Here is a 13,521-nt window from a genome sequence, read left to right on the forward strand (position 1 = left end):
ATGCTGCATACAATCCACATCCTGACTTAGACTTGTAACTAGACAAAGATCATCTTTGTGTATTTATACAGGCTGTGCTAAGTATGGTGCTGTTCAGATCCTGGAGTTCTTACTTTAACACCACAGCACTATAACGGATAAATTTTACTTAAATGACTGGTGTTCTGGTCTGCGAGATTTGCAAATAAATTATTCCCTCTTAAAATACATGAGCAAGTCACTGATCAGAATTTCAGAGTAACTGCAGATTCATCTAGTTCTAAATGCCAGGAAAGATTTGAAGAATTCAGTCTGTCAACACTGAACCAGTTATACATAATACTTACAGAGGTGTTGTGAGAAGTCACTCAAACATGAAATATAGGCAGAATTTTTACACCTGATAATACTTCAAAGTGAACACCTCAGCATGTGTCTGATATGGGCTTCAAGTTTACTGTTATTTTCCTTCAATAAAGGACACTTCCTAATTTTTCCTTACCATAACAAAGGAGAAAAATAGACTATCATCTGGAGAATTAGAATCAAGTAGACATTTTGTAGAGCTACATAATATACAACTGTTTGTGTCTCTGGAGGTTAAGGATGAAACAAAAGGCACTTTGAATACTCCAAAATTACTCATAAGTTTTAGCTCCTACTGTGTATAAAAGAAAATGTACCTATTGTCTCTGCTAGTGAAATAAAAACTTATTCTATCAGATACAGGAAAGAAATGAATTCTGTTACAGTAATTCAGTTACACTTTTTAGGCAGCAGCAGCATCTAGGATTTAAAAGCATGTATCCCATGCAAGGAAGAAAAGGTACTGAAGCTTTCACAGCATTTCTACTTGTACCTGAGGAAATCACACTCACTGGGGTGAAATAACTGGAAAGAAGTAACTATTTAGTATGTCAAGCCAACCAAAACTAAGATAATAAAGAAAAATTGGCAAATAATAAGGGAATTTCTCACATGTAGGGTCAACTACCTGGGAGGTATAACTGCTTCTGGACCATAGTGTCAATATATTAATTTTTTTTTCAGACACATAGGCATGGTACAGGTTAGTGAAAAGAAAAGGATACACCCTGTGCTCAAATAAACCCCTGATGGCTGTACTTTTAAATAATACAACATAAATAAGCATAACAGACTAGATAGAACACTTGATCCTTTTAATTCACATGTAGTCCTTAAAGCAGCCACTTACTCACCACTGTAACTACAAATGGCAACAAAAGTCAGCAGGTATGGAACCAGATGTCTTGGAAAGCAAGGGGAAATTTTGATCGTTTGTTTTGTTGGGAGCTATTTATTCACTGAACAGTATATAAAAACATTCATTGGTAATGTTCAAGAACTCAAAAATAGTGAACTTTTTAAAATAACCTAATTATTTATTAGGAAAAAATATTTAGAAAAGTAGTTACTAAAGGAAATCAGAGGACACAGGTACCGAGGTAATGAAGTGACTTTACAACACAAAAAAGATTTACTGTATCATTCGTAGCCTGAAAACTTCTTTTTTTATAATGCTTTGAAGATACACATCTTGCAAGAGAGCTTTATCTCAAGGAATGAGAAAAATACACACACATAATGACTTTTTTCTATGTCCTTCCTACTATAACCACCTTACCATTGGGATTTTACATATGAATAAGGAAAAAACCCAATGTAATTCAATATCATCTTCTTAAAACAGTCATAACAAAAATTGAGTCTTTCCTGAAAGTGAGCCAAGGAAAAGAAAACTGCACTACTGGTACTTTTTCATCTGTTTATGTCAAATATTCCTTTCAAATAGGGCAGCGAAGGAATAAAACTAGATGGGTTTTAGAGGCAAAAGAAAGGCACTCAAGGAAACTTTAGAGAAAGGGTGGTGGGGATCAAAAATGAGATTCTAAAACCAGGCAGTATTCATGCAGAAATAGCCTTGTCAATCTACATGTTGAAAGACCCAGCCTCAAAGGCTATGCAACAGCACTGTAGAGCTAATTTAACAGCAAACGTAGCATGGTTTCTGATACACTGAAACTTTTTAATGCTGTTTATACAAAGGACCATTAACTTCAGGTATTAACAAATAATATATTCTGAATTTTGTATAGGCCATAATGTGAACACAAAGGAACCACTATCTACATGATGAGTATAAATTAGAGGATGGCCACCTTCCACATGCTCAAAGACCCTTTTATTCCCTATTACAGCTGAAGATAAAATCAATACAGACATATTTCTATGTGGCTAATCCTGTTAGACCCAACAGGCACCCACTCCCACCTTCTGCCCCACCAGCAAGCACAGGACTGTGCCACCACTTGAGGTGACCCCCTGAGCACCCAGTGCTCCTGGCAGCCCATGAGCTGTCAGCACATCCTCTGTGGTCTTCCTTGCTTACAACAGAGTATGGACAAATTTTGGTCTGCCCTTAAAGTCAACATGAAACAATTCCCCAGATGTCCCAGAATGAATGTTATCTGCAGACTGTGGTATTTTGGAGAAAGGGAAAATGAGACAAAATATACAAGTACAGTTTTCTTCCTTTCCAAAAACTATCTTTTTGTGGTGGTGGCTTCTTATGCATGCATTCCAGTTTTTCTAAAGCTAGTGCCACAACTGAGAGGTGATATATAACCAAGAAGATCATCTTCCTCTAAAAATATACCCCGACACTTGAATACTGCCTACTTCTGGAAAAAAAAAGACTGAAAGGTCTTAAGGTGACTACACAGAGCATTCCAATTTCAGAGGGACCGTCTGAGTTTACTAGGCTAGAAGAGTTCAAATTACAAAAATAACTGCTATCTGAATCCCATAGTCAATGTCAAGGTGCAAAAAGCAGCACTGAAATATTTTCCTCCATTTGAAATACTCACCAAACCTGCAATGGGGGTCGGTAGTCTATTGATCTTTTTTACCAATCCTGGCTTTATCGCATTCAGCAACCTGTTATGAGAAAGGAGTATTTTATGAGTGGAAAGTCATAAAATCCAAATTATCAAAAATTTTCCCCCAGCATATAAGGATTTAAGTGTGACTGGAAAAAAAGAATCTCCCCTTTCTCCCTTCTGAAAACATACATGGACACCCAAATTTGATCACTGAAATGAAGAAAGACTAGGATGAATATCCACAGCACAGTAACACAATAGTATTTATTTTAAATTCTAAATTGATCTAGATCACATCAGTGACCCAGACAGATTCTGGGTGAATTTTGACACATCAGCCTGCCTTACCTGTGTACAGGCAGATCATGCCTGGAAAGGCCTGAGAGCAGAAACCTAGAAGGCATCCAGCTATGGCAGTTTCTGCACTGAAGGAAAGTGAGAAAGGATGTACACTTTATGGGTGGCCTGTCTATCTTTTTTTTCATCTTAACTTGAAATTAAATGCCATTCTTTCATATATTGTGTTGAATGGAGGGCTCCTAAATCATAAACGAGAGAAGACAAATAAAAAGGGAATTCATAATCCCCCCTTCTCATCATGAAAACACCATTAGGCCAGTGATACCACAGCTGAACACTGTTCAGTGTCCAAAGATTAGCAACCCCCCAAATCCAAGTTCCTCACCACCCATGAGCATGCTATGAGATGTGCTGACATGGCTCATTGTTACAATACTCAAAAAAATGACCAAGCCTCTAAAAGTGGGGAATTTTAATTGTAAAATCCTGTTGCAACAAACATTGTGTCTTCACCGCCCTTCCCCCAAGAGAAAACCATAATGCCTTTTATCCAAAGAAAAATTCAACCAGTTCCATCCACTGCGAAGAAAATCATCAATTCAAGATGATGGACTTAAAATTCAAGATCTTTGAAGGGAAAAAATTATGTCTGCTTAAATTTTAAAACTCTCTGAAAATTAGAATAGCTCCATGGAACAGAGGAAACCTCATTTTGGTCATGGTCTCCATTCAAGAGAAGACTCCTCTGGCAGCTTGTTGTGGTAGTAAAATTATTCATATTTAATATTTGAGAGGTCTTCCTGAAAAGTTTATCCAAATGAGAAGAATATTCCTTTCAACTAAAGCTAACAGTCTGTGATGGTTTCTAGCTCCCTACTTCTGAGGGCTAACAGGCATAATAACAGCAGGATAACAGGCAGTGTGCCACTGCTCAGAGCTCCACCAAGAGCCATCTCTCCATTGCAGCACATTATTTGTTGCTTGATTCCTTAGGACTGTGGCAGTTTGCAAGTTCATTAAGGTTTTCAACCCTCCAGGAGTGAACATCTGGCTTTATAAACATTGAAGTGATCACTTTCCCTCACCTCTTTCCCTTTGTGTCTCCCTGAAACAGTATATAGGTTGGGTTTCTGCAATCACTTGGACAGAACAGGGGAGCAGAGTGGGAGATTCTCAGTTTCCTATGATCATAGTTAGTAAAGCTTTTGTTCCACTTGTCCAAAATTGTATGCGTGTTATTACGTCCTTGAAGTTCCCACATCTCCAACACCATCATGTATTGGAAGTAGCATCAAAACAAATATGAATGACACTTTTGGGAGCTGGGGGTATTTTTAAAATATTCTTGAAGTCAAAAACTCTGTAACCCAAGATCATAGAGATGGCTGTACTATTCCTCTTCTGCTTAAGGTAAAATCCAACAGCAATGTCCTAAAACCAAATTAATTCGTATACTTCTATTTACAAAAAAAATCACTTTTCCCCATTAGATTAAGAGAACGCCAATAAAAGAACTGCCTATCTTCTAGAACCATTATTTTATTTCAGAGATGGAAAAATAATTACTTTTTTTCCCCCAGAAGACACTATGGTACTTTTTAACCTCACAGAGCAGCAACTTTATAAAACTATTATTTTCCATTTAGCTGCTACACCAGGCAATTCAAGATACAATTTTTTTTTGCCAGAGGACTTCTTTCCAAATACTGTAGCTCTCTTGTGATTTTAATCCTCAGTCTGCCTATTCTGTTTCAGGAAAAAAAACAATGTATTAGCTAAAGCATCCCATTTTCTTTATTACTCAAATGTGAATTCATCAGCACCATAACCAATATTGCAGGTGCAGATTAAAAGTCATAGGCAATAATAGAAGGCAAAATAAAGAGTTCTTATTGGATACCTCAAATGCCAAAACCCATTCTAAATAAATCTTCAAAATGACTTGTACAGACTTCCCTGTGAAATATAGGAGAAGGATAAATTGAGAGGAAGGAAAGGAGTAGGGAACAAACAACATTTTAGTTCATCATTTGGAGGCTGAAGAGAGAGAAAATAGGATGGGGCAAGATGGAAAACCCTGAGGAAGGAATTAAAATTATTATTAGAAAGTTTGTCTCCTATTAGAAACATTTCTAAGCAGTCTGGCACCAAACCCCCCAGGACTTGCTTGCTGCAGAATATGTCAAAGGGAGGTTTCTTCCAGAGCAGACTGTCTGCTTCTGACTTATTGCCTCATCTAGAGCAACAATCCAGATGCCAAAACATTGAGTGGTTTAAGCTTGCTCTGCTACCAAGCCAGCTGAAAAATTGTGCTGTTTGTGCAGGGTCTCAATAGTCGCCTTCACTCTCACAGTTAGTGTCCATCCCAGCTTCTCAAAAATCCACTAAATATACCTCTTCTGACATAGGCCTGTATACACAAACTAAATTTGCTGTGCCAATTTAGACTTTCATAAAGCATATATCTTGGTATGGACAGTTTTATCAGCTCTGTGGGTTTCTGTTGAAATACTGAGCAAACAAGACAGATCACCATTTTGCATTGGGGACCTGGCACAAAATCCTCGGCCATGGCCTAGGGGACAGACTCTGCAGGTGAACAAAAACCACTAACTCACACCTTCTCCTAGAAGCCCCTGACAACTGCAGTCCCACGCTTTCTTGCCCCACCAATCCTAACCAAAGGATTTGGCTGCCCAGGGCCTTCTGTCCCCAGCCATGTCCTAGTCTAAAGAGTTTTCAGGAGAGAAAACCTGCACCACGTATCTTCTTCTGGCATCTACAGCTCCAGCCTGTGTCCTCTTCCCCAGTCCTAATCCTAATCCTTCGCTCATTTTGAGCCAAACAATCCCACCAAACACCCAAAAGACAATAACCCAAACCAGGATACAACTATGAATTTTCAGGCTCCATGCACAAAACCCAAGTCTCTACATACATGCATGACCTACTCTCAGACCCTTCAAGCTCTCTGTGGGGATTTCTGCTCACCACCTCTACCACTTATGCACCTGTCCTGAGTCAGAACAATCCTCTGCTCTTCTCAAAGTTCTCTTGTAGTTTTCAGTCCAACATAGAGTAATCAAGGTTGGAAAAGACCTCAAAGATGACCAAGTCCAGCTATTAAGCCAGCACTGCTGGGGATAGTAACTCAATCACTTCCTGGGCAGCCTGGTCCAATGCCTTACAACCTTTTTGGTGAGAAAACTTTTTCTAATACCCGATCTAAATCTCCCCTGGAGCAACCAGACACTCATCCTCCCTTTCCCCTGTGCCAGGAGCTGGCTTGGTGCACAGTGAGACACTGCATAAGAGGCTAAAACCTTAGACCTGGCTTACCTTATAGAAACAACAGGGCATGATGGAAGTGGAAAGCTGCTCTAGTCCCAGCACAGGGAGAAGCTAGGTCACTTCCTTCCCCCAATGAAAACTAGCTCTCATAGCTTCGGGAAGAATCAATGCTCTACTCATGCTGTCCCCAAGGCTTGGCATTCCAGGAGATAAGGTATCTCCTCAGCTGGACAGACAAGCTGAAATCAGTGCTAGCCACTGTGTGACTAATTTATTAGACCTTCCTGGGGGTTTTTATCATGAGTTAAGAATTTCAAAAACTTCTGCCAGGAAGAGAAGGAGTTTCAGGCAACAGCTGATAAAAGATCTAATGAAAAGCACCTATAAATTGCCCATGACATTCTTGCAAGAAAGCGTCAGTTACAAAAATATTCAGAGGATGGCTGCAAAAACCCAGCCTCCAAAAAGACCTCAGTTCCAGGAGGAAATGGAAGAGAAGCATTTTCAGAGAATAAGAAGAAAAGAAAGGCTGAAGTGATGTATGTTCACAGATCAATCCAGGCTGGAGGGAGAGGTATCCAACAGAGCTCTTTGCTCAGGTAACAGATCATATTCCTAAAAAGAAAAGCTGACTAATGATCTGATCTAAAAGTCAAAGGGCATTTCATATTTGAGAATTCAGGAAATTCTATCCACAGTAAACCTTCACAGAGAGATTTCTCTCTTCAAATCAAGTTTTACAGACTTACATTCAAACAAGCAGTCTTTCAGCACTTGATAATTATTAGCCTAGACAGCTTCAGTATCCACATATTTTTAACTCATGGTCTATTAGCAGCTCCAAAATGCCCCCAAATATTTTAAAAGGACAGAAAAATCCACTACTAGTCTTAAAGATGAACAAATCACCTTGAAACAGTGAATAATGAAAAGTCAAAATATTTTGTTGCAAAAGACATGGCTAAGAAGTTTCAAAATATAAACATGTTCCTGAGGTCACAAAAATATTTTCGGGAAAACATTCTTGAGTGATTGCTAATGATGCCCCTGACATCATTTATTTAGAATCAGATGAACAAGGTGTTTTTTTAACAAGCAGGACAGAACTGCCTTTGTCTTATGAAGGGCTCGCAGTCCAGTCTAATATGTAGAACCTTAATAAAGACCTATGCAAATATATAGTATTGAGAAAACAATATTCCAAACACAGGACTGCATTAGTCGTGCTCTGCCAAAAACAAAAAATATGAACAAAATAGAGGCCTTGCAAACAGCTCAAGAAAGGCAACAGGGAAGAATGTAACTTCACAAGCTGTTTATATACAACCTTCAATCACAAGGACTGATGATGTGAAGAGCATCTCATGCACCTATAAATTTACAATTCATGCATAGTTTTTACACTAAGTAGCAATGGCCATGGATGTGCTTTCTAAAACTGCTAAATATGCTTTCTTAAACATACACTCTTGAAAAGCTGAAACTTCTCACAGGATTACTTTGCCTTGCATTTGAGCAACACTCCTTTTGAGTGGATCAGTGCTCCACAGTCTCCTGCCCTGTCAGTAAGCAAGCATCAGTGATAAAGCTCTACTATTCAGTCTGCAAAAATGCATACAAGGACAGGTCATTCTGACTGTTTAAGCATGCCCCTCACTGTCTATTCCCCTCTTCTCATCACAGGCTTAGCATTAGGGTTTACATTACCTTTGGCCCCTCATCTAAACTGTATTAATAAATAGCTCTTCATTATGAAACAGCAATAAAACTTACAGATTAAGGACTCTGTATTCATATAAAACTATTTGAAATGTCCTCACATGAACCTAAATCTTAATGCTTAATGAGCCTTGGGGCCCATCTCTCAAACCTGGAGACAAGCCAAATTCATGATGCTGATAATGTTTTGGCTTTACAGCACGGAGCCTGAAAACCACAGGAAAACACCAACTCCTTCTCACCTCAAACATGAGTCACACTCAAAACTTGAAATATGCCTATGAAACTCAAATACCTTCTTGATTTCCAAGAATAGAAAAGTCAAGCAAAATAGTAATTAAGCATAAGGGCTGGGCATCCACTGACTTCTCCACTCTTCACTACACAGCCAAGTGCTGAACTGATGCCAGGCCCATAGTACTGACAGACAATTAGAATGACATATCTGAAAAATCCTATCACCTACAAAGACTATTTGTTTTCCCCTACCAGATGACATAAGTGACATTAACTTGCAAGAAGAAGGACTGAAACACCATATATACAGGAAAGGCTGTTCTACATACCTCACGGTGCCACTGACTCGGAGCACAACTGTTTTATTATTCCACAGCATTACACTTGTGCCGATCTGGCACACAGCCAGCCCTTGTTGAAAACTGCATTTATGTCAGCTCAAAGCTTGGTCAGATGCACCAGAACCAGGATGAGAAAATGCAGCTCATTCATCACCATCAACATGCAGAACACAAGCTAAGGGGATTTCTTACTTGTGGAAGAAAATAATTATCATGACAGAATAAATGATAAATTCCTTTAAGTAATTCTTGATCATAATCACTTTCAGCTGAGTCAGATTTTTAGTAACTTATCATATTTGCTTTAAATATTATTAAAGTAATCTATGTGCATTATTAATTTATCATCTTTTTTATTTAAAAGTAAAATCTAAAAACTTTCTTGTACTTTTTAAGAGCATATATTCAAATTATGCACAGCAGAAGAGAAGTGCCTTTCCTATATATTATCCTACAGGAGCTAAAGTGTACAACTTTTTTTTTAGTTCACTGTACATACACAATTTTACTAAGATTACTTAAAAACAATATAACATCTTTGTATTTCCTCTTTCAAACAACAGCATAAAAGTTACAGAGTCAAAGAATAAGCATAGTTTCAAAGAATAATCATAGTTTCTGCACATTTTACAAAGTTACATAATGCCACGTGCTAATAGATAAAATAACTCTCTAAAAAACCCAGAAGACCTTGGGAAACTGCTCATAAGTTGGTTTCCAGAACTGCACAGGAAAGTGACATCCATCTTTAACCACATACAGTTAGTCTTTTTTCATCTTTATACGTGTATGATGTGCAGTGAAATATTTATTAGAACTTTCATGCTTGAGAAAAATCAGATTTATTTTGCCTGCATGTTCTGCTATAAATTGATTTTAATACACACATAAACCAGACATGCAGCTAAAATGTTCTACATACAGAACTCAAGGTATTACACGCAATCATGATGTTGTTAGACTCAACTGCAAAGCCAAATAATTTCTGCTAATATCCAACTGTTTTTGTTCATTGTTTAAGGTCTTTTGCCCAGGATCCACATCCCAATTGTTGTTGTTATTCTTCTTTATGGTCTGGTCCTGTTCCTGACATTAGAATCTCATTACTACTAATACAAACTTTCAGTTTGGATAATCATATAATAATATAATTCTGTTTGGATAATCATATCAAAGCAAGCAATTAACTCAAATTTTTGAAGTCTCACATCCCTACAGAGACCTCTTTAACTACTGAATACCCAACACGAAGGAAGGAATCCTGCAGTTGCTTGACAAGGGGAGGTTGGCAGCAAGGGGAAGGGCAAAAAAATTGAAAATACATTTGCAAGGATATTAGAGCAGAAACAACAGGTCAAGGTTGCAGCAAGATATGCATTTTTTCTTCTTGTAATAATTTTTAAACTTATTTATAGAAATTGTTGCATGGTTAGAAATAGAAGGAATCTTGACTTCCTTAACTGCTGTTTCAAAAAACACAACAGAACTGGCCAGACCAGCAGGGCAGACAGAGACACAGGATATGCACTTTTTTTGGCAGTCAACCTTCATTCAGATGTCTGAATCCATAGCATAGGAACACCTAAGCATTGCACAACCAGATCTAATTTATTTCTGATTAATCCTCTAGCTTCTTATAATATCTGGGTCAAACCTAAACATGAAAGCTATGTAACAAGGGAGAAAAAAAATTGAACATGTGCTGGAGAAGCAATAGGGGATTTCCAGTGATATTCCTGCTACTGGTGTTGTATTCCTGCATCATATAGCTTTCAACCATGACCCCAGGAAGGCATATTTGCCCACCCATGCAGAAACTCTTCAGTCTTTTCATATGAGAATTTAATTCACAAAGCATGAACAGAGAAAGAACTGCCTCTGCCTATATAGCTATTATATCCCTGCTCAAATCACCATCTGCACTGATGTCAGAGAGCTATGCTAAAAAAACATGAACTCATTTCAGACAAACAGAAGTCATAGTCACTGGCTTCTCAGCACAGCTGAGTGAACAATTAGAGTCACCACTGTCTGGGCAACTGCACAAGTGGGCTTTCCACCAGCCAGAAAGAATAAAGGGCTTGTGTTGCTCTCATCTGTTGACTTGTTGCTTTATGGCATCCTGCATTGTTTAAATATGCCCCTCAGCTCTCAGCTGAGTGCGTCAAGCTATAAAGTTCGTACAGAGGCCAGATCGAAATGCCGCAGCACAAACACCACCGGAGAGGCAGGTGCAAGGCTTGCAGGTTCCTGTGGCAGGCATGCACATCTGCACTGCTCCACAACCCGTTCATCCCAAGAGCCTGAGCTTTTGGCATTGCACACTTGAATTCATTTTCATTTTTTAAAATATGTGGATTGTTGCTAGATGTGAATGAATCATTTATAACCAGTGTAGTGATGTCTGCTTGTGTCTGTAGGCTGTCTAGGACATCAAAATTGGGTTCAAGTGGAGGCGGGCCTGGCATTAGTGTGTATAAGGGTCAAACAATCCTGCTACAGACACAGAGATTCCCCCTGCACCCTTTTGCACATACCAGACTCTTTGGGGAATGGACTCTGGCATGGTAACATCCCTGTTTCCTTCTGCAAAACACCTGCAAAGCCTGAAGGTAGCTTGAGATATGTTTGGGACATTCAAGGCATGCTGACTGTGTCCCCCTTCCTGACAGCAGTTTCCAGTCCTCTAGCTGCTGCAATCCCGCAGAGCCCAAGCTCTCTTTCAGTCTTCCTCACAAAATACAACGGGTGAGGAAAACCCTGAAACAGTCACGTGGAAGTTAAGCACAGATATTCCACATTCATATGGATATCACCCACATAAGTGTCTGGCTATGAGTTGTCAGTTAATGCCCCTTGCAGTGAGTACTGTCCTGTGGGTAAGAACAGAGGTAAGTTTGCTTTTCTCCAAAACTTCAACAAATCAGATAAAACTTGACCAAAACCAATGAGTTCTTCCATCTTCAGAAACCAAGACAGCTATAATTTATTTCTTGTCTTCTGAAGTTGTCTTAGATCAGGTTTTCATCTACTTGTTGAAGTCAGCCGCAATGAAAGCACAGCAGACTGACGGGGAGTTAAGAGAAAGCTTGTATACCATTACATTTTTTTCATTAGGTAGCCTGGTAATTTTCCAATAAGTGACAAAAAGCAGCTATTGGTAAAGTTACTGTCTAGAAAGACAGTTACTAGCTATTAGTAAAGGTACTGTTTAGAAAGACAGGATTGCTTGTGGCAGCTTTACAGTGCTCTTCACTGAGCAACAGATAAAAAATTAACTATCAGTGATTCACTTGCCAAAGTACTTTTCAAGATATTCCGGAAGTTCTCAGTGTTGAATCCAAAAATTTCTGTTGAGTTCTCTATTTTAAGTGGACTTGGAACCAGTGAGGAGTACACTTCTACTGCCAGTGCTATAGGTAGTTTGTCATGAGGACCAATTTGGTGACTTTCTCATTAATGCTCTGTAGCCTAATAGAGTTTTACACACTAGCTAACAGCTTGCTAAACAAGAGCAATACAAACTTCACGGCTTTTAAGATTTGAGGCTGAGGAGACAGATTCCTTCAGGCTGATTTTCACTGATCCACAAATGGTAAATGAGGACAAGCAATTTGCCCAATATCACAGAACAGTTCCGTAGTATAACCAAGTCCCTTGACCTGGTTATGGAGCTCACAACCTTCTAAGAAATACATATTTATTAGTCTCATTAGCAAAACATTAGTTAGTTAAGCCTTCCATCTTAAAGATTTACAGTATTTAAATCAGACTACCTCTGCTTATTTGCAGATAAGATTACAATCTAAGCTTGAAATACACAGCCCTTGTTTTTCATGCAACACAATTCAACCTTAACATTCAAAGAGCACTGAGAAGTGATTCAGCACACAGCACTTCCCTTCAACACACACAGGAGAGAGATTTTGTGTGAGAAGCAACCCTTAAATACAAAGAGGGTATGCTCCTTCTGAGTTACACAACTTTTGATCAACAATAACAGCTACTTCCCTCGTCCCAAAGCCACTCCTCAGCAAAGACACGCAACTGCAATCAAAATAGATCACATCATTTCCTTTCTATTTTTTCACCTTTAAAAGCTAAAGTTCAAGCTGTCTGACTAATGACACCAGTGAGACATATAAAAGTATTTACACAAGTAGGTTTCAGATCTATGGTAAGCTACCTAGAGCTGAGTTCCAGGATATTAGCTTAACTCTACTGCTGAAAACAGCTTCCAAGTGCAATTACCTGGAAGAGTATAAAACTTTACCGATAGCTGCAATTGTCCAGCTACACATCTCAGGAGATCTCCTTTATAAGTATGGACTCAGTTTTGCACAAGCTTCATCATTCTGGTGTGCAAAGACAGCTTTTATCAACTTCAGTGACAATCATATCCAGGGAAAGAAATTGGTCCATGCAGGTGATTCAGATCAGAAGATTCTCCCAAATGCCTGACAATCTGATTTTCACAGGGCTAAGGGCATTAGGGCATATTTCCAAATTGCTCTTAGAAGTCACCAGCTTTAGCATGTAAACCTTAACAAGGTTTTGGAAGACTCTTCCTAAAAACTAGCCACTAGAACTACAGAGAGAAATGTGCAAGAGCTGGCTCGTGTCTCTCATCCAAAAATTACAAAATACGTCATTGAAACACACCTTTAGGCAAAATTTAGAGGATACCTAACCTTTCCAGAAACTATTAAAGCAGCTGTGTATTGATGGTATTCAGATGGCTAACTCCTGAC

The 13,521-nt window shown here is 38.7% G+C and overlaps 1 protein-coding gene across 1 annotated transcript in view; it reads right to left on the reverse strand.

Annotated features, from left to right (window-relative positions):
• LIMCH1 (LIM and calponin homology domains 1) overlaps positions 1-13,521 on the reverse strand; it is a 175,217-nt gene that overhangs the window by 96,677 nt on the left and 65,019 nt on the right. The window contains exon 3 of the mRNA XM_077177579.1: positions 2,868-2,937. Within this exon, the coding sequence (XP_077033694.1) occupies positions 2,868-2,937 (70 nt within the window). The remainder of the gene's footprint in view (positions 1-2,867; positions 2,938-13,521) is intronic.

The sequence above is a fragment of the Agelaius phoeniceus genome, chromosome 4, assembly GCF_051311805.1.
Source record: "Agelaius phoeniceus isolate bAgePho1 chromosome 4, bAgePho1.hap1, whole genome shotgun sequence".
Taxonomy (NCBI): Eukaryota; Metazoa; Chordata; class Aves; order Passeriformes; family Icteridae; genus Agelaius; species Agelaius phoeniceus.